Source organism: Balaenoptera physalus (assembly GCF_965194825.1).
Source record: "Balaenoptera physalus genome assembly, chromosome: 5".
Classification (NCBI taxonomy): Eukaryota; Metazoa; Chordata; class Mammalia; order Artiodactyla; family Balaenopteridae; genus Balaenoptera; species Balaenoptera physalus.
The window spans coordinates 130,996,418-131,024,274 of record NC_138884.1 but is presented as its reverse complement, the minus strand read 5'-3'; the positions used below and the strand labels follow the sequence as shown (position 1 = coordinate 131,024,274).

The window sequence follows — 27,857 nt, the reverse complement described above, 5'->3', positions numbered from 1 at the left end:
GTATATATCATTAGTACGGTTAATGATGATGGTAGTCATGGAACAGCCAAGAATACCTTTAGGTACATTTAGAACTGGAACCTCACTAGGTGTGGCTGTCACCCATGAGTTAACTAGACGACTGGGGGCTGCCAATCTAGTGCTTCTCCAACTTTAATGCGCATAGGAATCACCTGGTGATATTGTGAAACTGCTGCTTCTGGTTCAAAAGCCTGGAGTCAGGCCTGGGTGTCTTAATTTCTAAAAGGCTTCCAGGTGACGCGAACACTGCTGACCCACAGAAAACACTTCAGGCAGCCAGGTTCTCAGCCTTCATAACAGTTGCTGATTAGAAAAAAGAAGAATATTTGGCAGGATAAAGCCAAGGACCATGTTCTCTGGAGTGCAGACCACCTGTTATCCACTATCACAGCAAATTTATGAAAGCAGAGACAGAGAAAGAATCTTATCTTTGTATCCTATTTTGCCTTTGTTTTAAATTATTAATATCTTATTTTCAATTCAGTTGATCTCAAGAAACATTTACTGAGCAACTCTTAGGATAGTTGGGCTTAAATTACAGAACCTTTGTACATGGCACCCCTAAACACACATGCACACACGCACACACGCACACCCCTCGAAGCGCCTGAATAATTCCAACTGAGTGTGAGGTTGGAGGAGGAGGGGGTCGGGATGTAAGAAAATAAGCAGTCTAGGATTCTTTTTAGGATATTTTTGATTACAGTCCCCCTAAAAGCTTCTTGCAAAACTCTATTCCCCTGAAACATTTTAAATTGACATTAAAATTTTTTCATTATAAATTTAAGTAGTAGTGAAGGATGTTGTTTATGGCATGCTGCAAATATCTATATTTTTAAAAAAAGCTATCCCTCTTCAGTGGAAATAAAAGTACCACAGTGATTGGAACCCATTGCCATCCATTTAAAACGCTAACAAACAAGCTCCTTTCTGTCAGAAATTTCATCTTGTCTCTTTTTCTCCAACTTCCATTTCTATTCCACTTCTCCCGTAGATTTTTATCCTAATGTAATAGGCTTTTATGTCGACCATCTTTTATTGGCATTCTTGTCATGCTTCTTCACCTCAAATATATATCCTATGAACATATGTGTACAACAATTTCTTTTGGGTTGACTTATCATAAATACCAGTAATATGCATTTGATTAGAACATCATAAACTATGAATTCTGATAAACAATTATTATATGACTACTAGTTGGCACTAATACCCCCAAACAATACACAGAGAGGGCGTAAGGCAAGGCTTAATGGAAAGTCTTACATCTAAGAGTCAGCAGAAGAGCACACAGGATTTCCCAAGTTCTCATCCCACCGTGAGAGGTGGTTAGGCCCAGGAGCTCACTTATGTAAACCTAGGGCATTGAGAAGAGACAGGAAGCATTTGTTTAACTATGTAACAACAGTGGCTTCCTAGAGGTGGGATGACTTTCTTAGAAAAGAGTAGTAGTTGGAGCTTAGTGAGGCTGATATCAGCTAGAAGCTGCCTCACCATATTTTTGAGCTGGCCCGTTGCTAGGCTGCCTGATGTGGCAGGGAGACAGAGCCACTGAAGGCTTTCAGCAGACAAGGGTATGTTTCTTGTCACCCAAAAAGTAAAATTTATTGGAAATGTATCTCTTAATGAGATGGATGGGGGAGGATATGTTATGGTGCCTTGATTAAAGGAATTGTTTACAGGATTATTCATTTGGTAAAGTACAGTATTAAAATTAAGACTAGGTAAGAGATATGATTTTCTTGCTAAAATGGGAGGAAATTTGGAAAGAAGAGTATGAGAAGAGACCCTTGACATATTGATAAGTGAAAGAAGCCCATCTGAAAAGGCTACATGCTGTATGATTCCAACTATATGACATTCTGGAGAAGGCAAAACTGTGGAGACAGTAAAAAGATCAGTGGTTGCCAGAGAATAAGTGGGAGAGAGAGGAATAGACAGGCAGAGCACAGAGGATTTTTAGGGCAGTGAAACTATTCTGTATGATATTATAATGGTGGATACATGTCATTATACTTTGGTCAAAATCCATAGAACGTATACCACCAAGAGTGAACTCTAATGTAAACTATGGACTTTGGGTGATAATATGTCACTGCAGATTCATCAGTTGTAACAAAGGTAGCACTCTGGGACTTCCCTGGTGGTGCAGTGGATAAGACTCTGTGCTCCCAATGCAGGGGGTCCGGTTTCGATCCCTGATCAGGGAACTAGATCCCACATGTTGCAACTAAGAGTTCACATGCCACAACTGAGGAGCCTGCCTGCTGCAACTAAGACCCGGCACAACCAAATAAAGAAATATAAAACAGAGCAAACAAAAAACAAAGGTAGCACTCTTGTGGAGGATGTTGATAGTGGGGCAGGCTGTGCGTGTGTAGAGGCAGAGGGTGTATGGAACAGTACTTTCTACTCAATTTTTCTGTGTATCTGAAACTGCTCTAAAAAATAGTCTATTTTTAAAAATAGAGGGAGAGAAAGAGAGAGACCCTTGGTGATTGGCATCTTCTTAGGCAAATGATTTTAGGAAAAAGTACGTGGAAGTTGAAGATCTGTACATAAGCATAAAACTAACCACGCTCATGTGCCCTTTAGAAAGTCTTCATGTACCCTCAGGCATAATTGAAACCTAGTTTGAAGATTTGGTCTAAGGTTGTAGGAGAGTGAATTGATATAGAAATGTAGTAGGAAAAATGAGTTATTCATTGAACAAATGGTTTGGGGAAAACACAGTAGTCATATGGAAGAAAATAAGGGTAGAATCACACCTCACCAAAAATTAAATTCTAGATGTATCAAAAATTTAAACATTAGAAAAAAACTATACCTAGAAAAATGGTACAGATGAACCGGTTTGCAGGGCAGAAATAGAGACACAGATGTAGAGAACAAACGTATGGACACCACGGGGGGAAAGTGGCAGGGGGCTGGTGGTGGTGGGATTGGGAGATTGGGATTGACATATATACACTAATATGTATAAAATGGATAACTAATAAGATCCTGCTGTATAAAAAATAAAATAAAATTCAAAAAATAAAAAGCACTGTACATAGCAAAAAAAAAAAAGAAAAAAACTATAAATGTAATAGCACAAACATGATCTGGAGAGTGGTAGGTGTGATTAGTGAGATAGGAAATGAATTCTACAGCTGGTTTATGTAATCACAGATTGACACTGTCATTGCGTTGTTAACATCCTGACTTGTGAAATAATAATGAGAATGAGAGTTAACTCTTATTGGGCACTTACCATGTTCGGGCAATGTTCTAAGCTCTTTATATGTATTAATACATTTAATTTTCACCACAACCCAACGTTGAGGGTATCGTTTTATACCTCCATTTTACAGATGAGTCAATTAAGTCACAGAGTAGAGGTCACATGCTGGTCAGGGAAGTGAAGACTTCTTAATTCAAGCAGCCTGGCTCTAGAACCCAGGGACTTAATCACCATACTCTACAATGAAGCAATGCTCAATTCTATGTGCTTTTAAAACATGCTAGATATACAGATTAGTATTACATTTTGACGAAGTTGTATCTACAGCAATAAGTTTAAACAGTTTGTGCGTTTACTTTCCTTTAGAAAAGCTTTGGGAAAAGAGTGTTTTTCATTCAATAGTTCACCTACAAAACACAGGATTATTTTATCCCTTATATATTCCAGTAACTGGAGGGTGAAATTTTGACATCTTTGCAAGACTTATTTCACAATTTAATTTCATGGTGTTTAAAAAAAAATCACAGTGTGTAGACTAGTTTTAGAAACACACTGCCATTATGCATGAAATGTTTTACAAACATGATCATCAATAGTTTGATGGGCAAACAATTGTCCTTTAAATTAATATGCTGCTTGTGCTGACGTTGAGAGCAAATGTTGTCCCATTATTTCCGTGGCAGAGTAAACCTCACTAGAAAAGCAGGAATATCAAATAGCACACCAAATATACTAGCTTTATAACACTGTCATAAAATGATTATGGTGATATTAAAGACAATATGAAATAATGGACTGTCAACTGCTTGATAACAAAAACACTCAATACTCTTTAGTACTAAATAATCTTTAAGATGAGCTCAATTTTTGCTCAACATTAGATAAAAACTCATAAAGCCTTTTTCTTAGGGTGCTGGGGATTTAGAAAGCTTCATTTTTAAGCCTGTACAATGGAGTTTTACTCACTCTAATCTGAAAGAGAATAAAAAACAATGCCTGCAGTTGCACTGGCATGAAGTCCTGTCCTCAGCAGCCTACCTGGGAGGTCTTCTTAACACAGTAGTCTTTCCCTCACATTCTTTCTTATTTGGAAATGATTTGAGCTTGATCAGAGAGGTTGAAGAGTTATGTGTACCGTTTTTCTAGATTCCATATATATATGCGTTAATATACGAGATTTGTTTTTCTCTTTCTGACTTACTTCACTCTGTATGACAGACTCTAGGTTCACCCACATCACTACAAATGACCCAAGTTCGTTCCTTTTTATGGCTGAGAAAAATGGTACTGATGAATCTATTTGTAGGGCAGGAAAAGAGACGCAGATGTAGAGAACGGTCTTGTGGACACAGGGCGGGGGAAGGGGAGGATGGGACGAATTGAGAGAGTAGCACTGACATATATACATTACCATGTGTAAAATAGATAACTAGTGGGAAGCTGCTGTATAGCACAGGGAGCTCAGCTTGGTGCTCTGTGATGACCTAGATGGGTGGGAGGGAGGCTCAAGAGGGAGGGGATATGGGGATATATGTATACATACAGCTGATTCACTTTGTTCTACAGCAGAAACTAACACAACATTGTAAAGCAATTATAACTCCAATAAAAAAAAATATTAGGGCTTCCCTGGTGGCACAGTGGTTAAGAATCCGCCTGCCAATGCAGGGGACACGGGTTCAAGCCCTGGTCCGGGAAGATCCCACATGCTGCGGAGCAACTAAGCCCGTGTGCCACAACTACTGAGCCTGCGCTCTAGAGCCCGCGAGCCACAACTACTGAGCCCACGAGCCACAGCTACTGAAGCCCGCGCGCCTAGAGCCCGTGCTCCGCAACAAGAGAAGCCACTGCAATGAGAAGCCCACACACCGCAACGAAGACCCAACGCAGCCAAAAATAAATGTATTAAAAAAAAAAAAAAAAGCGAGAAGATCCAGGAATGGACAATTGTTAATAATCAAATTGCTAGTGATAAAAATTAAACAAATATGATGAATCTTAATTTTGGGCTTTTTTGCATTTTCAATTGAAAATGTAAAAACAATAATATTCTGATGTGAAGAAAATGTGAACAAATACTTAATAAATCTAAATAACCTAAAAAAAAAGAGTTATGTGTAATACCCAGGGGAAAATATCTTCTTGGCAACTGATAGGAGAATTCCTGTGGGCAGAAATTTCATTTAAAAGAGAATCTGATGAACCTACAGGTAGAAGCTAGCTCAGGTTGGTGCTCAGGTTTCCTGCCTAACAAAGAAAGCAAAGGAAGGAAAATAATGACTTTGGGGAAGAAAGGGATAAAAGGAAGGCACGCTGAAGTTGCCCAAACAGCCAACCAGGGCTTTGGGAGCAACAGAAATGTCCAGTGCACATTTGTTAGCTCTGTGGTCTAAATTCTTCCTTCAGTAAGTTCTGTGTTGTTCAGTGATGCTCTGTAGCGTGGTTTTCTCTTTTGAAGGAATCCATGTTGTACTGAGTCCTGCTTCATGATTTGCACATAGTGAAAAAGTGGTTGCTTTCGGGAGCCACTGATATGTTGGTTACATGTGAAAAACCCTGCTTCCTTGAAGTTAAAAGGAAAAATGCCATGGTGGGGGGTGAGCAGTGGTTCACTAACCCCTTCTGTTAACGTGTCAGAGGCCCTTCCCAGAGGAAACTGCTTTCCTGAAAGAAGGCGCCCTGGGTTCCAAGCCTACCCCATCATCGTGGCAGCTGGGAGCAATTCACCCAGATAATCTCACTCTTCTACCGCTCCCTGGTTTTGGCAGTAAAAATGATAAGTCATTTGAATTTTGCAGCCAGAAGGGACATGGAGATAATTATGTTCAATCCCCTAATTTAGGAAGCAGAAGCATAGAGAAGTGAAAGACATGCCCAGTGTTACATGGCTATGCTAGCATGGGATGGTTAGAACCCAGGCCTTCTGTTTCCCACCAGTGTTCTTTCCACAACAACAGAAAAGCTGAAGAAATGTGGAAAAGGAGGAGGAAAAATCATACTGGCAAGTATGACTAAGGCATCAACAAAATGATGAAACCGATAAATGGCTGTTTTCTTCTTGCAACAGACTTTATTTTTCATCCAACGAAATACACAAGATAGAAGAAAATACGAAGAGCCAAAAAATATGTTGGTAGCAGGTGCTGAGTTTTGTGTAATGAGTTGTGTATTCGTCTCTTCTCATAGGTGAGAAACAGCTCAACCACCAGCTGGGGTGGGTGGAGAAGCAAAATTCTTGGTGGTGTCTAGTGACAATCAGAGCCCACAGGTCAGCCGTACACCACATGAAGAGATCATGATTAGGAAGGGCACACAGAAGAGCCAGGTGTGCAACAGCTGGCAGGAATGTGCATTTCCTTCAGATGCCACAAATCTTCATTTTCATTATTGAGTAACTGCGGTAATCGCGTCACTTAGCTCAACCAACGGTATCCGCAACTGAGCAAAAGAAAACCTCGTGAAGGTATTAATATTCTAGTACCACCAGATTCACACACACCCTGAACATTCTCTTCTTACAGGGTTTCACAGGTCATAGAGAATGATAGGACGATCTCTATATTGCTGAAGTTATAATCCGTAACTTCTGAATTCTTGAAAAGGTGCTTTAAAGGTTGCTGTCTCCCGGATGCCAATCATCTTGGTGTTTAGGTGCTCAGATCCCTTAAGTTAAAAGAAAGCATGTATGAGTGAAGCGATACAGAGGCTTTGCCTGTCCTAAGCCAGCAGCCTCCAGTCTGAAGTAACGATTTCCATGGGGAGGGTTAGAAGATTCCTTGGATTGATTCACAGCTGATGCAAAAGCCAGAGGGAGGCTTGGTTAAGCAGTCATTTGTTGGCTGGTTTATGGTGATGGTTACAAAAGGAATATCCAGGTATATTTCCTAGTGGGGGCATTAGTCTCTCAGCAAGAGTTTCTGTTGTAGATTCCAACCCGTATTTATGACAACGGGCCTGCTAATATGACATATCACAGAGGCAATAATACCAGGCCTATACCTTAACCACAGTGGAATTGGCCTCTCTAAATATAGAAAACCCTGAGGAGAGATATTTTTCACATATACTAAATGGCAGTGTGACTTGATGCATTAAAAATTTTTAAACTTCTCAGGAAATATTGGGTTGGCTAAAAAGTTCTTCAGGAGGCATATATATATGCCTTCCTATAACCTATAGTCAAAGTAGATTATTTAAATGTTTTAGATCATATGGTATAGCTCTTTTTTTACTCAAAATAAAACATATTTATAAGAGTGGTATATACATACAATGGCATATGTATTAGTCAAGGATCTCCAGAGAAACAGAACAAATAGGACTTTGAGCTAGATATAGAGATAGATAGATATGATTTTTTTTGATAGATGTGATTTGCTATAATGAATTGGCTCATGTAATTATGGTGGCTGAGAAGTTCCAATGTCCGCAGTCAGTGAGCTGGAAACCCAGAAGAGATGAAGGTGTAGTTCCAGTTTGAAAAGCAGCAGCTCAAGGACAAAGAAGACCCAGTTTCAGTTCAAGTCTGAAGGCAGGGAAAAAAACTGATGTCCCAGCTTGAAGGCATTCGGGCCTCTTACTTGTGGGAGGGTCAGCCTGTTTTCAGTCTTCCAACTGATTGGATTGGTCCCACCCACACGAGGGAGGGCAACCTGCTTTTCTCAGTGTACTGATTCAAATGTTATTCTCATCAGAAACATCTTCACAGATACACTCAGAATAATGTTTGACCAAACGTCTGGACACCCTGTGGCCTGGTAAAGTTAATACATGAAATTAACCATTACAGAATACTATTCAGTCTTACAAAGAAAAGAAATTCTGACACCTGTTATAGTAGGGATGAACCTTGAGGAAATTATGTAAGTGAAATAAGCCGGTCACAAAAGGACAAATACTGTATGATTCCACTTATATAAGTTACCTAGAATAGTCAATTTCAAAGAGTCAGAAAGTAGAATGGTGGTTGCCAGGAGCTGTGGGGAAAGGGAAATGGGGAGTTACTTTTTAATAGGTACAGAGTTTTAATTTTGCAAGATGAAAGAGTTCTAGAGATTGATGGTGGAGATGGTTGCACAACATTATGAATGTATTTAATATCACTGACTGTACACTTAAATGGTTAAGATGGTAACTCTTAAGTGTATTTCACCACAATTAAAAATAAAAAGAGAAGGATTCTGGGAAGGTGGTGGATTAGAAAGCAGTAGGAATCTGTCTTCCCACCTAGACAACAGTTGTACTAGCAGAATCTGTCTGATACAATATTTTGGAATTCTGGAGTCTATTAAAGGCTTGCAATTTCCAGGAGAAGTCTTGGATGTAAATTATGGCAACAGTGATCCCAGGCTCTGGGCAGCAGTGATCATGTGCTCTTTGTAATTCTACTTTCCCTATTGCTCCTCTAGCTCATGGGGCTATAATCTTGTGCTACTTTACCTTCTTCTTTTCCTCCTCCTACCCATTCAATAGCCTTGTAACCAATTCCCTGTATTAAATTTCCCTATTTTAAATACCTACAGGGGTTTTGTTTTCTTTTTTGGACACTGACTAATAATCCACTTCTTCAATTAGATTATGTCAGTTTAGGTCATATGCCCCCTCCTGTACAAAAAAAAAATTGTCATATTCTCTGAATGACTTTTAGATCAACAGGGACCCACTTCCCCAAAAGTCTCCTCTTAAGTTGAATGGGGTACATGGGAAAGAGGCAGATACCTGACTAGAGTCAGGATTCTATTGACAAGGAAGAAAGAGGGATGAGGTGCTTGGTAGGCAACCAGTGGTGTCCAAGGTCCCCCAGCTAGCAAGAAACAAAGCCAAGATATGTGTCCAAGTCCACTGGACTGGAAATACAGCACTGTACAGTATAGTATAGGGTCAAGTATACTGAACTGGGACCCAAGTCTGTTCATTGCCAGTCTGAACTATGGTGTCTGCATGTGCGTGGAGGACAGCTTGGATCCCTAGATCTGGGAATGCAGGCCCTAGTTGTGTCATTAGAGCTCACAAGTTGTCATTTCACTAAGGGAGCATGTGTGACAAAAAATTCTACTTTTTCTAATTCCTTTTTCTCTTGGGGCAGTCCAGTTTGAGCTTCGTGTGTGTGTCCGTGCTTCTGCAAGCCCACAGCTCTGATCATTATCAGCTGACACAGAAGCTTTGCAGACCTTCCATTAGTGGTGACAGTTTCACCACTGTCATTAGTTGTGCTGAACAAAGGATGTATTGATCTCTATGATGCGCAGACTTTTTATTTTGCTACATAGCATAATACTGATCAAGTCTAAGGCCAGCCACGGTCACATCGACTTTCTCCAATGTTCCTGCTGACTTACTGGAAAGAGTCTAAATTAAAGAAATAGTGTTTGGCCATTACCACATCTGTCACTTAACATTTTTCTTTTTTAATATTAGACAGACTTGGGTATCTTCTGTTGTGTTTTAAGACATTTGAAGCTGAGGACAGTGTCTAGAATTGTGGTGGTGGTTGTGTTGTCTCCGTAGAATTGTTCTTAGTGGCGAATTCTGGATTTCAAAGGCTACCCACATAGGATGATCTCCCACATACCCCTCAAAAAGATTTCTTCCTTAGATTTCCTTCCTTCCTTCCAGCCTTCCTTCCTTCCCTCCTTCTGACTCACGGGTATTTCTAAATGTTTCCTCAGATTTAAGCAGCTTATCACATGCATTTTACTTATTTCCTGAAGCATATCTCATTTTGTAAGCATTGCATAACTGCCCAAGTTAGGGGGCTTTTGGGGATGGAATGGGGAAAGAGGTGAGGGTGTGGAGAGCAAACCCTATTGTTGGAATGTTACAATAACTGTTGATTAACTTTAGATGACTCCCTGAGGTAGAACACCTCACTTTTCTCTCCTACAGTAGTGAACATTCTCATAGATTTTCTTTTTTTTTTTTTTTAATTAATTAATTAATTTATTTATGGCTGTGTTGGGTCTTCGTTTCTGTGCGAGGGCTTTCTCTAGTTGTGGCAAGTGGGGGCCACTCTTCATCGCAGTGCGCGGGCCTCTCACTATCGCGGCCTCTCTTGTTGCAGAGCACAGGCTCCAGATGCGCAGGCTCAGTAGTTGTGGCTCACGGGCCCAGCTGCTCCGTGGCATGTGGGATCTTCCCAGACCAGGGCTCAAACCCGTGTCCCCTGCATTGGCAGGCAGATTCCTAACCACAGCGCCGCCAGGGAAGCCCGCACAGGTTTTCTAATTCTGGTCTTGAGGGTTTTAGGAGTGATAAAATATATAAATCAGAGGCAATTCCAAGGAAGCCCAGTTTGTGTCTCCTAGAAATGAACATGGTGTTATATCTGTACTTGAAGCAGGAGCAAGGGAGAAGAGGTGTCAGAGGAACATGGATATTTTGGAGCCATTAAGGGTTGCCAGGATCACGAGGACTGACTCAAGCCCTGACTAGCTAGAACATAGCTTCTTAGGGCCTGGAAACTTCCATAGAGTATGGACCTCATCCCCAGCACATGCATGGGTACTTTAAGAGACATCCCATCTAAGCAGAAACCTGTAACCCAATTTGTATGGTCCACAGTATCTGGAAAGGGATACAGTTACTTAAGGACCCAGTGTTACTAACCATGGTCAGTAACACATTTTGAGGCCAGAGCATGGTGCAAAATCTTTTTCTCATTTCTTTTGGATTCATTTCAGGCCAAATTGAATCAGCCTCAGGAAGGTACCTGGAAATCTCTTTTTCTCTAGTCTCCTACTCTTATCCTGCCCTTGTGTTGGGGAAGCTGCTTCCAACTAGCAGGTACCCCCAACAGGTAGGTTCCATCCTGGGATCTTGGCAGACTTTTACAGTCCTTCCTGAGTGTCTTCTTGGGGCTCTGGGCTCTTTAGAGAAGCACACTCACAGGACAACCTCTTCTACTGCTACTATTAATCACTTCCCATAGATACCTTTGATGCTTGTTATGATAAAAGACCCCCCTCCCTTTTAGAGGTGAGGGTGGGAGGACAAAGCAGGCAAAGGGAAGGAGAGCCCTATCCTGCTACACACCATGGATGTCCACAGGCCGGGGCAAGGAGCAGTTGTTCTGAGACTCGTGAGGAGGGGGACTGAGGAGTGGGAAGTCTGCCTCTGAGTGGTGGATGAGGCTTTCTGTGTTAAGTGAAAGCACAAGTGGGGTCCACTCTGTGGGCAGTGGTATAGGACTGCAGTGACACAGCCTCCCTCCACCTTACCAACGTGTGCACCACGGCTTTCTTTTTAGATAATGGAACCGTAACACTCTTATCTACAGCGAGTGTCCTTTCTGGCTTTTAAAATTCTTGGATTTTCTTCACATGGATTTCCATGTAGTATGCATGTTTAGGCTGAGAAAGGTGGTGTCTTATTCCTATGGAGTCATTTGTGATAAAATAAACTGAAATTCAGACCATCTTATGAGATATTTAAACATGACCAGAGGCAAAAAGCATTGGGAGCATCTAATAAATGTAATAAGTTATTTTTGTGGCAGCAATGTTATTTTAAATACAAATTCTATTGAGAGTGAATATGAAGATTTATTAGTTAATATTTATAAATCCATTTAAGCTGCTCAGATAAATGGATAATCTAAATAGTTATGGTTAGGCAGGCTGAAATGGGTTTGAGCTTGGTGACATAAAATCCTCATTTCTTGGCCTCTTTCCCCAGCATTCTGCAGGGATACACTGGCTCATTTGAAGCTTTGACCTTCAAGGTTTCAAAGGAAGGAGCCGAGATGCACATAAGTAGAAGGTATGTGTCTCTTGAAATTTGTTTCTTTCAAGTTTGATGCTCAAAAGAAAAAAAAAAAAGTCGTTAATTTGACAGTCATGCATAAGAAAAGAGCACTTTCCTCTGTGAAGTAATATATCCTAAGGGTTGAGAATGCAGGCTGCCACTTGCTAGCTGTGTGGTCTTGGGCAGCTCACTTAACCTCTCTGTGCTTCAGTGTCCATCCTTGAATGGCTTGGATATCTGGATGGCAATGTGCCAAGTGGCATATGCCTTTTCTACCAAACACCTTGTTGATAATGAGTGCTTAACATATGCAAAGTAAGTCATGCCTTCTTTATCAGGCAGTATTCTCATCTGCAAGCTGCTGTTAACCACCATGCTTTGCTGCAGTAAGGAGATTTACTGGAAAGCCAGGGGAAGTTCACAGAATAGAAAAGAGGCAGTTTGGAAAAAGGGCAGGAGTCAAGGATGCCAGGGAAGCAGCAGCAAGAGCCACGCCCCATCACTCCGGGGACTGGTCTGGCCTGGGAGCTCCTCTGCCACCCAGATGCAGCTGACCTCCAAACATTTTCTCCTGTTGCATCTGCTCCCAAGCTTCGGAGTCCTGGAGTCAAGGATATGCGGGTGAGTTTCTGGCATGGCTCTTCCTGCCCTCCTCCCTGCACTGTATCAGGAGTGGGTAAAAGATATCTCTGACCCCCTTGGTTTCCATAACGGGAGATGGCAATGGAAAGCAGTCATTGGGATCTACCTTCTTTCCAAGATTACATACAATGGAAAATTCTACCAGTAGGAATATGTGGTGCCTAGAGTGGAGGTGTGTAGACTCTGGGTAGTCAGAAAAAATCACAGATCTCTGCTTTACTTGTATAAGACTTCAAATTTTCCTCAGTAACTCTGTGAGCAGTGATATGCTGGTAAGTGTTTAACAACTGGCTCTCTGGCCCTGATTTGTAGCACTTGTACATTTCCACAGGGCAAATACCCCTACTGTGGCCAATTTCACGACACTACGTGACATCTGAGCACAGTTGGAAATACACAGTAACATCCTACTGTATAACATTTCAGCCATACAGCTACAACCGATGTAAATAATCTCAAGTGCATAGATGATAGTAAAATGTGGTGAGACAATGAGGAAGTGATGAGTTTTGAGTATTTATTACCTTTGTTAACATAATTTAATTGTAAGTTTATACGATTTAATTTTTAATCATAGCTGTATTTAGCAAATGGCTTGCAAAATTTTTGAGAAAAACTTTGAGCCAGTTCCAGCATACTACTGCCCATGAGGTGGATCAATAATGTTATTGAGAGAGAGATTGAAAGATCTGAGAGATTCCTTACACAGTAGGATGTTTGGTGGAGAGGCCTAGGACCTGGGAATTTTGCACAGCAGTCTGTAACACTGCGGACTCTCAGTAAAAGAATAATAATAGTGCCTGGCATTTACTTAGGAAAACACATTCTTACTCAACATCCCACTCATTTTTGATCCTCACAACAAATCCAAGGAAAAGGTAAGCAAGGTGTGTTACAGGTGAGGGGACGGAGAGTCAGAGAGCTGAAGTGACCACTGACACGTGGAGCTGAGACTAGAATTGGGTCCTTGAGACTTCCAGTTCACAGCTTTTTCCATACCATCCTGCTTCTTTGAACCCCCTGCCATCACTGGGAGAGCCATTTATTATAAGCAGCCCATTAAATAATCCGGGATGTGTATGTCAGGCCTTATTCCCCAAATTCATTCCAGGGGCCTCTCCTGTATCTTCACAAATAAAGAATGAAATAAAGTTGGAGGCTTATAGAGTGGGCAATGATAACCCATTGTGTTAGCAGCTTTGATAGCCAGACCCCAAGATGGCCACCAATGATCCTTACCCCCTGGTGTTCATGTCCTTGGACTCCTACATTGAAGAGGGCTGGCCTTGTGACCAATAGGATACTGCAGGAGTGATGGTATATGACTTCTGAAGCCAGCCATAAATGGCACTGCAGCTTCTGCCTTGTTCTCTTGGATCACTGGGGGAAGTGCTCTCAGCTCTTGTGCTTTGGGGGAAGTCGGCAGAAGGTTGTGCAGACACCCAAGCAGCCCAGTGGAGAAGCCCACATTGGAAGGAACTGAGGCCTCCCACCAACAACCAGCACTACTTGCCAGCCATGTAAGTGAGCCACCTTGGAAGTGGATTCTCCAGCTCCAGACAAGCTTTCAGATGACAGCCACCTTGGCTAACATCTGACTGAACCTCATAAGAAACCCCAAGTCAAAATCACCCACCTAAGTGCTCCCAAAGTATTGACCCACAGAAACTGAGAGATGACCAATGTTTATGTTTTTTTTAAGCCACTTAGTTTTTGGGTAATTTGTTACACAGCAAGAATTCAACTGGATTTCTTTCAGAGCTGCACCATATGGGCTGTGGGTGATCTTAATCCACTACAGAGAGGTGTTAGGGGCTTAAGCGAGCACTTTAAGTAAATTGTTGTGTTGTTTTTGTTTTCCACCAAAGAAATTGAATTCTAAGTCAACATTGGAGGGCTTTGTACAATATAACTTGAAATGCATTTTCTCTTTAATGCTTTTCTAAATAAATCTAATGCTTTTCTAACTTTTTTTTTTTTCCTATTGTTATACACAAAAATGTGCACTCTATACTGAGTGCATCTGCAACTCTGAAGAGCAAGGCAGCTTGACCTGGCATTGACTCAGGCGCCCTTAAGTCATCCCACAGCCCTTTAGACCCCACCTTCACTGTCCCCTTTGATACTTTTGGGTCTCTGGGCCATGGCATCGCCTGCCCTTTGGGAAAGCCTGAACAAGGGAAAATAATGAAACAAATTAATTAGGAAGGGAGGGGGCTAGAGACCCCACTGGATGTTGCGGGTGGAGACCTTAAGATCATTAGCAAAACACCAGCCCTAACACCCTCCGGGAGGCTGAGCCTGGAAAAATCAGCTCGCGTTCCCAAGAGCTCAGGAGAGGATCTCAGCGTAGACAGGCTGTCGTGCCTACCGGGAGGGTGGGAGCCGGGATTACCCCAGCTCCTTGGCGCGTTTCCTCCGAGCTGGAGGAGGCCGAGGGTGGACCCCGGAGCCGTTGCCCAAGGCGAGGCGCCCGAGCGCCGGCGCGGGGAGACCGGAGGTGGGACGCGGCAGGCTGCGCCTTGCAGGCCAGAGGCAACGGGTGCGGAGCGCGCACGGCCCCTGAGCGCCGGCGCCTTCAGCATGGAGTGGGAGCTCAACTTTCTGCTCTACCTGGCGCTCTTCTTCTTTCTGCTCTTCTTACTTTTCCTGCTGCTCTTCGTAGTCATCAAGCAGCTGAAGAACTCCGTGGCCAGCACTGCCGGGGCGCTCCAGCCCGGGCGCCTCTCGCTGCACCGGGAGCCTTGGGGCTTCTCCCACGACCAAGGGGTGTGACCGGCGCCGCGCGGACACTGGCAGGAGGGCATGGAGCTGTGCGGACACCGGGCTGGGTCTCGGCCTCGATTCTCTGGCCGCCCGGGTTCGAGGGCCAGGCTCGGCTGCCTCGCTGGCAGGTCCGTTTGGGCGTGGGAGGGGTTGGCAAAGGGGCGACTTTCTCCGCTCCTCCGGGAGGCTCGGGGCTCGCGGCGCGCGGGGATGTCAGGGACGGCGGGTGTCTGGGGTCTGGGCTGGTGCTGTGCTCTTAGGGAGGGACCCTAAGCTTTTCCGGGGCGGGGAAAGATGCAGAAAAGAGAGAAGTTTAGCTTTTGGAGCCAGAATGGCTTTGAGCACCTGCAAGCTCTTCTTCCAGTCCAACTGCAATTTATCTCGTACCCAAGGGGTACAGCACTAAATTATTCGGATAATTCAGTCCAGCCACTTGCAAACAAAATCGAATGTCATCCTAACCTTTGCGATAGGAGGCAGGAAGAAACAGGGCGCGCTCGAAGTATTCCAAACACTGCTTTAAGTATCTTTGTGCTTTGGAGATGCTAAATGGGATTCAACTGGCGGTGCCAAGGAGCGAGGACTCAGTGGCCCGTTTTTTTATGGGGAATCTCCTCTTCCTCTCGATCCCTACTCCTATTCTAGACGCCAGCCCCGTAGGTGCCTGCAGATTGCTGCGGCGGTAGGTTTAGAGTCTGAAACAGCAGGATGGTGAGCGTTAGAGTGGGAGCCATTGGGAGAGTCCTTGGAGCTGCCATGGAGGGCTGGAGAAAGGAGGCAGTTGAAGCGTTGTAGGGCAACGGGAAAAGGACAGGAAGAATGTAGGCTGTCCTACGTGATCAGAACCTTTTCGGGAAGATTGACGGGCAGGAGTAAACTGCTCACCAGTGTGCCCTAAGTACGCTCTGGGCAATGTTAGTCTGGGAAATAACTTTATCTTCCAGATGCTTTTTCCTCGGTTTATGCCGTCTCAAGTTCTGGAGCCGAGCTGCTGCTCTGGGCTGGGGTGTGGAGGACCGCGGATGCAGTTACAGCCGGGTAACCGGGCTGGGAACACCAGAGACGGACGTTTTCTGCGATGGTAAGCAGGGACCACCCTTGGTTTCACTTTGTCCCTGGGTAAACTTTTGAAGACCCAGGCCCTTTAAAAAGTGAGAGCTTAGGATGGAGGAAATGGGTGCAATGAAATAAAGGGCTCTCTCCCACTCAGAACCAGTGAGCTTCTACTGGAACCAAGGAGCCAAACTGATTCCTAACCTAGTACAGTGTCTAGGTAGAGGATCATAAAAATTAGAATGGGATGTGAGAAGTGATTGCAATTTTAATAAATATGCTCTTTTGGAAAACAGTGCAGGGGTTCTTGAAGTTGAAATATGTAATGCAGATACAATTTGTCTTCAATAAAGGAAGATCTGGGTTCAGTCATGTTTAGGATAAGATAAGCTGTCCCTGTTTTGACTGTAACACGGAAAACATTTATTAATTTTAGGCACAGAGACAGACCATGTAGAAAGGCTAAAAACAGTGAAACACTAAGTGTTGCCTAAGTCGATAATATGAAAGTGAAGTGGAAGACAATTATTTTAATAATTCAAGAGAAGGAAAAATAGTCTCACTTATGTGAATATTTATGGGGGAAGTTTTGGCCTGACACATTCAGATAATTTCCTGCTTTCCTATTTCACTTTAGTAGAATAGAACTGTTGTTAATGAAGTGAGTGGTTTATTTTAAATATAATGTCATAAGCAAATTCAAATACATATGTGTATATACATATGTACACACATATATGTGTGTATATGCACACATATATGTATATATACACATAAATATATATATACACATATATACACATACGCACACCTCTCTCTATTGAAGGTATAATAAGACTCGATTTGAATTCCCAGTTTGAATCTCAGAATCAACTGCAGTGATTCTAAATTGTACTTTGCACAGCAGTTCTCTAACTGGTTGACACCTGTGGAGTAACATGTAGTTATACAGTTGTATGGTTAATATGGACTTTGAAGATGAGTGTGGGAGTAATTAATAAGAAATAATAGGGGCTTCCCTGTTGGCGCAGTGGTTGAGAGTCTGCCTGCCGATGCAGGGGACACGGGTTCGAGCCCTGGTCTGGGAGGATCCCACATGCCGCGGAGCAACTGGGCCCGTGAGCCACGACTACTGAGCCTGCGCATCTGGAGCCTGTGCTCTGCAACGAGAGGCCGCGACAGTGAGAGGCCCGTGCACTGCGATGAAGAGGGGCCCCCGCTCGCCGCAACTGGAGAAAGCCCTCGCACAGAAACGAAGACCCAACACAGCCAAAAATAAATAAATAAATTTATTAAAAAAGAAAAAAAGCAATAATAGTTTACAAGGATGGAAAACAATCCCTTCATACTTTGTAAATAACCAGAATGCAAATTGTTTTAACCACCTGCTTGTCTTGATTTTATAATCCTTTATTCTTCGTAGCAGTGCCACTGGTGTCCAGAGGTTTAAATCACCCCTGACTCTTCTAGACAGGAGACTATAGAGAACTCAGGGTGAGTAGTTTGCTGCCATCCCAGTATTAAGCCAATCTCTTTGCTGGTTCTACTGACTCAGTTTCCTACGAAAAGAGTGGTTGCCTTTCTCTCTTGTGGCCAGTTCCATTTTATAACCTCCTCAGAATCTAATTCATTATCTACTAAGTTCCCATTTATCCAGGCAAAAATGAATATTTATTCCTATTACCCAATCTCTGCCTGGAACTTGGCCCTAAAATCTGGGAATTAAGAATTCTCACATTTGCTCTCAGAACTTGCTGCTGTTGATCTCCTGCTTTGCGCTTGCTTTGTTAGAGGTCTTGCTTTTGAAACTTTGACTTCTCTACATGAGCTGCCCTGTTCCATTCATTTATTCAATCATCATTTTTAAGAACGCAACATAGATCGATCTCTCACATTAGAACTACTTTTGAACTCAAATTTTGTGCTACCTGTATACATTTTTAATCTAGCGCTCTGACGCCCACAATGGCCTAGGTGCCAGGCTTGTACATATTGGCTGCTCCATCCACTGACCACACCCTGGTCCTGACAATCACTCCACCAAGTCTGTTTTTGAAGACAGTGTACATATGAGCTAGGCATTAAAACATTTTGAAAAGTCAGGAACATTTAAAATAACTGCTCGTTATATAAGTGTAACTTGATTATAGAAAATTGCTATATTTTATTTTCAATATGAGGTTTTTAGTGACTCTTCAGCAATGTTAGAAACTGAGTTGAATTTCTTACATTATAAGGAAATGGGCCATAATTCGATTGTTATATAATATTAGTATTCTGTTTCAACTGTTCTTATTTCATTGTTGTTTCTAAATTTCAGCTGTTTAAAAAGACTTGAAATCTTATTAGGATAATCTCGATTGTTTCACGGATTTCCAAACTTGTAAGTGCAATGAATCTGCAGTTCTATTTGGAAAGATAACCATTTTAAGTTGAATGAGAATGACATCACAATCATACCTGTGAAATCTAAAATGTCTAATAAAGTAGATTCCTATGTCTGAACTTCAATTTTAAGGCACAGCTGTGGATGCAGGACTGATGCCATCTGGTGTGATTGCACAGAATAAGAGAGAAAATTTACCCAGGGTGTGCCATGCACTGGCTTTTCTGGGAATGGACAAGGTGCCAGGATTTGTTTTTGGTTCACTTGCAGGGGTGGAAACTTGGAACTAGGTGAGTAAAAAATATGCAATATTCTATTTTTAGCTTGACATTTCATGTTTCCAATTTTGTCTGTAGTTTCAAAATAAGTGCAATAGGGTTAAAAATTTTTAATGGCCAAAATTCTAAACATTGTAAATGGTTAAACCATTTAGGATAGTGGGAAATGATTATTTTTTCTAATTCATACCTACTAATATAGAGACTTTTAGAATACTAATGTAGTACATAGAAAGTACTTGCAGAATACTGTACTCTGTTTTTATTTTTATAGCTACTCTGAGGTACTTGTGCTTATTTAAGCTAGATCCACAATTTAAACTCTGGGACCATTAGGAAATCACTGTCAGCTGTCTGTGTCACATAAAGGGAAAATTAAACATTGAGTTGTAGATCTTTGATGTTGATTTTTTGTTTGTTTGAATCAGTGAAATCAATTCTCAATTCTCCATTTTTTACTTTGTCTACACAAAATAAAGTTATAGATGAAATAATGATCTGAATAATTATCTGAGTAGTTAGCATTTTAACATATAAGAATTTGAGTAAGCAGAAGGGCAGACCTGTGTTTAGAGAGCACTGAGAACATAATAGACATTCAGAAAAAAACTTCCTGATGGATTAAGCCAAAACCCCTCTTATTTGCCTTAATAGCAGCTATTTTACACAGTAATCCTGATTATTTCCTCCACCCACCTTTGGTCTGTTTAGGCATTGGTGGGTTCAAGATATACTTTTGTTTTATTAATATGATTCTATGAAGTTTCTTGAACTTGAATATGTACAGATTCTTCAGGCAAGATATTTTTTACTTTCAGATAAAAATTTTCTTATTGGGAATCAAGGTGGATTGCTATCTTGAAATTACTGGACTGAACAGCGGCTTAAACAAAGTAGGGGTTTCGTTTTGTTCTCGTGTAACAAGGAGGTTGGGGGTCAGCTAGTACTGGTGTTGGTTCAGCAGCTCACAGATGTCGGGGTCAAGGTGGCCCCTGAGGTTCCCATGGCTTTTCCCTTAGGTTCCAAGGTGGTTGTTACAGCTCCCCTCAAGAAGATGGAGGAAACCCAAAGGGAAAACAGAGCACGCCAGTTTGAGTCCGCTTCCGTTTAAAGAGCTTTCGGCAGCCCAGCAACTTTTGCTTACATCTCATTGGCCAGACTGTGTCATTGGCTCCTGCTATGTCTAAGGTTGGCTGAGAAAGGTAGTTCTTGTTGCTGGACATATAACTGCCTTCAACAAAAATCTGAGTTCTCTTGATAAGGAAGAAGATAATGGTGGATCTTGGGTGAACAACTTGTAGTCTGTGCCCTGGATACAAAATACAGTAGTAAAGAAGCATAATGCTTGAAACATGTCAAAACTGTAGCTCCTTCACAACTGGCAACACTCCAAGCAACACTGCTGTGCTCTGAGAGAGTGAGTAGAGTGCAAGACGTGTCAGGTTTTCTCATGAAACACTTACCAGGACTGCCCTTCTCTCTCAACCAACATCCTTGCCCCCATCAGGCTTTTCTAGAGGAAGATGCTGGGAACCTGCACACTGTCTTGGAGGACATAATCTCTTCATGGAGGTTTGAAATGGGATGAGGAATGTTCTACCTTGCTACTTCCACATCTGCTTCATTTCTCTCTTCTCTGATTTTCCTGACAAATTTTTGGTGGCATCTAGTTGTGTATTTGATCCCCATAAAAAGATCATTCCTTTCACGCACCGGGGAGGGTAATCTATGTGAAGAAAGGCTACTTTACTCCGTTCTGTGACTCCACCACCAATCTAGGAATATCCTGGAAGAATTGCTTCTCAGAACTGCTTCCATATGCAGCCTACATCCTGGCTCAGCAAAGGGAGAAGAAACACTTCCCACATCCAGGGCTGTCCAAAAGAACTTTCTGTGATGACAGAAATGTTCTATATCTGAACTGTCTTATATGGTAGCCACTAGCCACATGGGGTTAGCGAACACTTGAAATGTGGCTACTGTGATTGAGGAGGTAAATTTAAATTTTATCTACTTTTAAATAATCTAAATGTAAATAGCCACATGTGGCCAGTGTCTATTGTGCTGTACAGCATAGTACACACCTTTCTCTTTCCTGTGTTTTAGAACTTGCTGGGTGTGTGTATGGGGAGGGGGGTGGTTAGAGTCACCATGTAAGTCACATGCTTGGTGTTCCATGGTCTTCACTGTTCCATCTTGCCATTGAACTTGTCTCCCGGAGGAAAAGGAAACATGGTATTTTGGAACTAAATTCAAGATGTTAACTTGACATTTACACATTGAACGTAGGTATAAGTGGAATGGTCTCCTGGGAATAGATCCTGTGATTGATTTTAGTAATAATTGGTGATGGGAAAGGGGTAGTGCCAATCATTTAACATTCCTAGTGAACATTATGTGTTCCTAGTCAAAGTCAGCAGAGATTATTTTATTCTGTTGTGTAATTCATTCTTTTACTTTATTTTTTTAATATTGTGGCTGCTAAATGATACTTCATGTCTGTTTTTCAAAATACTTTGTGGTTTATACTCTTAAAAGGCTGTGAAATAAAAACATAATTATATGTAACTCAGCTTGGTGTGTGTGTGAATTATTATTACCCATACTTTTTGAAGAGTTAATTAGGATGAGGTAAATGGAAGGAAGGAAATATTTATTTTTGTATCAGATTTTCTTTATAATGGGCATGTTTATATGCCAATTAATGTTATTTTTTAAAAATATTAAATGATTCTTTCACTGTACACAGAGTTTGGGTAAAATATGAGGGTGGCAATGGCATTGAGTAATTTTTTCAAGTGTCTGGGTGTTTTTCTACGCGGAGCATCACTTGACTTTCGTCTCAGTGTCCTGTTTTGGGTTGTTTGTCTTTTATTAATGAGTTGTACGGATTCTTAAAAATATCCTAGACGCTACTCCTTTATCCCAATATATGCTTTGCGTAATTTTCTTCTACTTTCTGGATAGCCTGTTCATTTTCTTAACAATGTCTTTAAGAGAGGGATTTTTAAATTTTGAAGATAAATTTATCCATTGTTTTCTTTTATTGCTTTCCATGTCCTCTTCCTGTCTTTTAGGTCACAAAAATATACTCCTGCGCTTTCTTCTAGACTAGAAGCTTTATAGTTCTAACTTTTACTATGTCTGTTATCCATCTCAAATTAATTTTTGTATATGCTATGAGGTAAGGATTGGGTTCTCCCCACCCCCCATATGTATGAACGGTTTTCCCCTCATTTATTGAGAAGACTTTCCTGTCCCCATTGGATTGCTTTGGCATCTCAGTCAAAAATCAAATGACTATTGATTTGACTATGTGGGACTATTTCTGGGCTCTGTATTCCATTCCATAAGGTCATCCTTATGCTACTACCTCAGTGTCTTGATCACTGTGTTTTCACAATAAGTCTTGGTATTCACCACAAAATGTTACAATCTGAACTTTTAAAAAATAAACTTCTACTAAAGATTTAGTCTACACACAAAAAGTAATTTCAGTTGCAAATGGTTAAATTCAGTAAGAAAACCCCACTATGATACCAGGCTTCCTTTATTCTTGCTTGTAGCCCCACCCGTAATCTGAATCAAGATCTAGAGTTGAACTTGGTTAAAAGGATCCTCATGAGTAGAAAATATCCTTTTTTTCTGTTTTTATAGTTGCGAACAAACTGTACTTTTTAAAGGGACTTTTTACTAGAAAGCTAAAGTGATACAAAACAAACCAAAAAGCATAGACGCTCCTGAGTTGTCAGGGTCCCAGCTTCTTTACCAACCTAAGTCTAGCCACAGATTGGACTGCCTGGCTCAAGTATCAGGACACCCATTTTGATGTTTTCCACTCATCTCCACAGTGGCTGACATTTGAGTGGTTGGATACCAGATCATGCTTTTTAGGAATTTAGCTGAGGTAGTTTGATTGGCACCAAATCATGTCTCATGCCCCATTTTATTTGCATGCAGTTTTCCAGACACACTACTTCTTGTCCTTTACACATCTCAACTGGGGACTCATTGTGAAGTCCCAGCCCATTATAGGAAAAGCAAATGGTCGCATCCATCTCCTACTACTATAATCTCACCCCACTCCTCGGAGCTAACAGTTCTTAACAGTTTGCCATCTATCTTTTGAAATGATATTCTGTGTACTTTCATGCTCTTACAATGTGACTTTGACATTGAGAGATAGGGTCTGTGTCCCTTCCCCTGGAATCTGGGCAGGCTTGTGACAGTAGAAATTGGCGGAAGTGACACTGACTTATGAAACTAGGTCAGGAGAGGCAACGCAGTTTCTCCATCGTTTGATGGAATATCTACTTTTGGAGCCCTGAGTCACCATGTAATATTGCAGTATCCTGAGGCCATCATCACTTTCTGAAGAAGCTCAGGCAAAGGGAGAGGCCCCTTGTACGGGCTGTAGTTGAGCGTCACCACAGATGAATAAATCAGTGAATGACTGTTGAGTCCTCGCAGCTCCTTCCAGACTTCCTGGAGCAGAGACCAGGCAGTCTCGCTGTGCCCTGTCTGATTCCTGGTGGTGGTTTTAATTCACTAAGTTTGGGAGAGTTTGTTATCGCAATAGTAACTGGAGAATATGTCTTAGAAAATTTTAATAAAAATAGAATCATCTTTATTTTAAATTGCTGTTAGAATTCTCAGCAATTTAACAAGTATATGCTATTGATGGACATGAAATTCATTGCCAATTTTTCTACAGATTGTATTTATACAGGTATGATTGCTGGGTTAATTGGTTTAGAAATCTCAAGAGTTGGTAGATACTGACAATCTCAATCCTAAATGACTGTGTCAGTATCGATCCATCCGCTTTCCTATACTATTTGACATTATGGGTCTTTTAAAAATTTGCCATTATAGTGAACAAAAAACAATAGAACCTTATTGGTTTGATCTGAACCAAAGAGGACTTTTTCCTCTTGTTTCATGTTTATTGGCCATTTTAATTTCCTCATCTCTATTCATATTTTTTACCTATTTTTCTAACGTGTTGTTTATCTTTTTATAAGTAATTTATATATACTAGAGATATATAATGACTACATATATAATGAATATATACATAACATAATACATATATAGTGACTATATATATATAAAATCACTGAACATGTGTGCATATATACATACAATCAGTAATCATTCATCAGCTGGAAGTTTAAACTTTTTTCTCCTAGTCAGTTGTCTGTGTGTTAACTTCGTTTTTATTTTATCATACTGATGTTTAAAACTATATATACACATTGTTTAATTGCCATAACTATTTGTGGTAGCACAGTCGTCTCCCTTATTTTATCTTCATTTTTCAAATTTTTCTTGGCTATTCTTGTGTGTGTGTGTGTGTGTGTGTGTGTGTGTGTATTTCACATAAGAAGTTAAGAATCAGGGACTTCCCTGGTGGTCCAGTGGTTAAGACTCTGCGCTCACAATGCAGAGGGCCCGGGTTCGATCCCTGGTCAGGGAACTAGATCCCTCATGCAGCAACTAAGAGCCTGCATGCCGTAACTAAAAAAGATCCCTCATGCCACAACGAAGATCTCGCAGGCTTAAATATTAAAAAAAAAAAAAAAAGAAGAAGAAGTTAAGAATTTGTCAATTTCCATTAAGTAAAACTCCTTTGGATTCTGGTTGGGATTACATTGAATTTATACATTAATGTTGGAGAAAAATTGACATCTTTTAGTCCTTTAATGATGGCTTAGATTGTTCACTTCATATGGGCAATCTTGGATATTCCTGCTTAAGTATTTTATAGTTTTGCTTGATAATATATAGGGGATATTAAGTGGTTATTGCTCATAAAAGAAAGCAATTGACTTTTATTTTGTTTTTGAGTTTATTATATTTTTATTGGAGTAAAATTGCTTTACAATGTTGTGTTATTTTCTGCTGTACAATGAATTGAATCAGCTATATGTATACACATATCCCCTCCCTCTTGGACCTTCCTCCCACCCTCCCCATCCCACCCATCTAGGTCGTCAGAGAGCACCGAGCTGAGCTTCCTGTGCTATACAGCAGGTTCCCACTAGCTATCTGTTTTACACACGGTAGTGTATTTATGTCAAACCTAATCTCCCAGTTCGTCCCACCCTCTCCTTCCCCCCCTTTGTCTACATGTCCATTCTCTACGTCTTCGTTTCTATTCCTTCCCTACAAATAGGTTCATCTGTACCATTTTTCTAGATTCCACATATATGTGTTAATATACGATATTTGTTTTTCTCTTTCTGGCTTACTTCACTCTGTATGACAGACTCTAGGTCCATCCATATCTCTACAAATGACCCAATTTCATTCCTTTTTATGGCTGAGTAATATTCCATTGTATGTATGTACCACATCTTCTTTATCCATTCATCTATGATTGGACATTTAGGTTGTTTCTATGTCCTGGCTATTGTAAATAATGATGCCATGAACATTGGGGTACATGTGTCCTTTTGAGTTATGGTTTTCTCAGGGTATATGCCCAGTAGTGGGATTGCTGGGTCATTTAGGTCTTTAATCCATTTAGAGTTTATTTTTGTGTATGGTGTTAGGTAGTGATCTAAGTTCATTCTTTTACAGGTAGCTGTCCAGTTTTCCCAACACCATTTATTGAAGAGGCTGTCTTTTCTCCATTGTATGTTCTTGCCTCCTTTGTCATAAATTAGGTGACCATATGTGCGTGGGTTTATCTCTGGGCTTCTATCCTGTACCATTGATCTACATTTCTGTTTTTGTTCCAGTACCATACTGTCTTGATTACTGTAGCTTTGTAGTATAGTTTGAAGTCAGGGAGCCTGATTCCTCCAGCTGTAAGACCAGAAACTATAAAACTCTTAGAGGAAAACGTAGGAAAAACACTCTTTGACATAAACCACAGCAATTGACTTTTATACATTGATCTTATATCTCACCGCTTATTAAACTCCTCTATTTATTGAATAATATTTTTTTAGTGATTTCCTTGCATTTTCTAGGTTGTCAGTCATATTGTACAAATAATGAGTTTTGTTGCCTTGCAACCTGCATTTGTGCAGTTTATTTCATTTCTTTTCATATGGCAGTGACCAGGACAGCTAGTACAATGTTGAGTATTACTGGTGATAATTGGGTATTCTTGTCTTGTATCTTATTTCTAATCTTAATGATTGTACTTCTAATGTTTAACCTTTAAATATGACATTTGCTGCAGGTTTCAGATATTTTTCTTTTCATTTTTTTAATGGGAATTCTTGTTGTTTTCTTTTGTGATCTGTTTTCTTCTACTCAGCAATACGTTGTGAACAGCTTTCCAAATCCAAAAGTATATAAATAAACAAATTTAAATGTCTGCATGATATTTCATTGAATATACATACTAAAATTTACTTACTGTGATACTGTGATTAATAATAAGAAAAATATATTTGGTCTTCATCCCTGTTACTGGCACAGAGCTCCTAAAAGCCTTGGAATTTCCTAAGTGACAGAACAACAAAGGTGTCTTTTGTTACATTAATGAGGTGACTTTAGGACCCCACCTAAGGATGGGGGCTGGTTGCCAGGAGAACCAACCCTGTGATTAGAGGATTGAAACTTTCAGTCCCATCCCCCTGACCTCCTTGGAGGGGAGAAGGGCTGGAGACTGAGTTTAATCATGAATGGCCAATGATTTAAACCGTACCTATGTAATTGAAGCCTCCATAAAAATTCCAAAAAGATGGCTTCAGAGAGCTTCCAAGCTGGTGATTTGGAGATTTGGGGAGTGTCGTGTGTCTAGAGAGGACATGAAAGCTCTGCACTCTTTCCCCATACCTTGCTCTATGCATCTCTTCCAACTGGCTGTTTCTGAGTTATATCCTTTTATAATAAACCAGTGATCTAGTAAGTAAAATGTTCCTCTGAATTCTGCGAGCCACACTAGCAAATTAATTGAGCCAAAGGAGGGGGTTGGAGGAACCTTTGATTTATAGCTAGTTGATCAGATATACAGGTAACAACTTGGACTTGCGACTGACTTCTGAAGGGGAGGTGGGGCAGGGAGGTGGCCGTCTTGTGGGACTGGGCCCTCAACCTGTGGGATCTGATGCTATCTCCAGGTAGACAGTGTCAGAACTGAGTTGACTTGTTAGGGCACCCAACTGGTGTCCAAGAATTGCTTGGTGGTGTGGGGAATAACCACACACCTCTACCCAACAGTGGAATTGGGTTCATTATCCCTAGTCTTCTATTGGTAAACACAAAATTTTCCATGTGTATATAAAATAATCTACATTGCTTTTTTGTTTGGCTGCACTGGACGGCTTGTGGGGTTTTAGTTCCCTGACCAGGGATCAAACCTGGACCCTTTGGCAGTGAGAACATGGAGTCCTAACCATTAGACCAGCAGGGAATTCCCATAATCTACATTGCTTTGAATCTCTTTGTGCAAACAATTTTTCACATTTATTTTATCCTTGGCAGTTGGATAGCTTGGGTTAAAGGTAAGGAAGGTATCTAACTTTATTATACATTTTGTTACAAATTGTTGAAGGCTGATTTGCCCTCCAGAAAGGATATACTAATTAATACTGTCATCAACAGTGAATGAATGTGCCGTTTCCCTCTACCCTTGTTAACTCTGCATTTTGACGATCTTTTTAAATCTATAAATTTGATAGGTGAAAGCGATTATTTGTTTTGACTGGGATTCATTCTATTATTAGTTTGAGTATTGATCGTTTCTCTTTCTTCTTTTGTGAGTTGCCTATTCATATCTTGCCCA

General features: G+C 41.0%; 1 protein-coding gene across 8 annotated transcripts in view; it reads left to right on the top strand.

Moving 5' to 3' along the window:
* Window positions 1–21,683, top strand: part of LOC309661309 (uncharacterized protein) — a 52,599-nt gene extending 30,916 nt beyond the window's left edge. Inside the window, exons 2-8 of one of the 8 annotated variants that reach the window (XR_014263925.1) lie at window positions 11,918–12,001; window positions 12,374–12,607; window positions 15,294–15,522; window positions 16,339–16,475; window positions 17,871–17,941; window positions 18,768–18,830; window positions 18,966–21,683. Coding sequence is in view for 5 of the 8 variants with exons in the window: in XM_082462997.1 (XP_082319123.1) it covers window positions 11,918–12,001; window positions 12,374–12,607; window positions 15,294–15,522; window positions 16,339–16,475; window positions 20,131–20,206 (760 nt within the window). In the remaining 3 variants the exon portion in view is untranslated. Of the gene's footprint in view, window positions 1–864; window positions 16,476–17,505 lie in introns of those variants that run through there. The other 7 variants (XM_082462999.1, XM_082462997.1, XM_082462998.1 and 4 more) reach the window with 7 other exon arrangements.
* The last annotated feature ends 6,174 nt before the right edge of the window (window positions 21,684–27,857 follow it).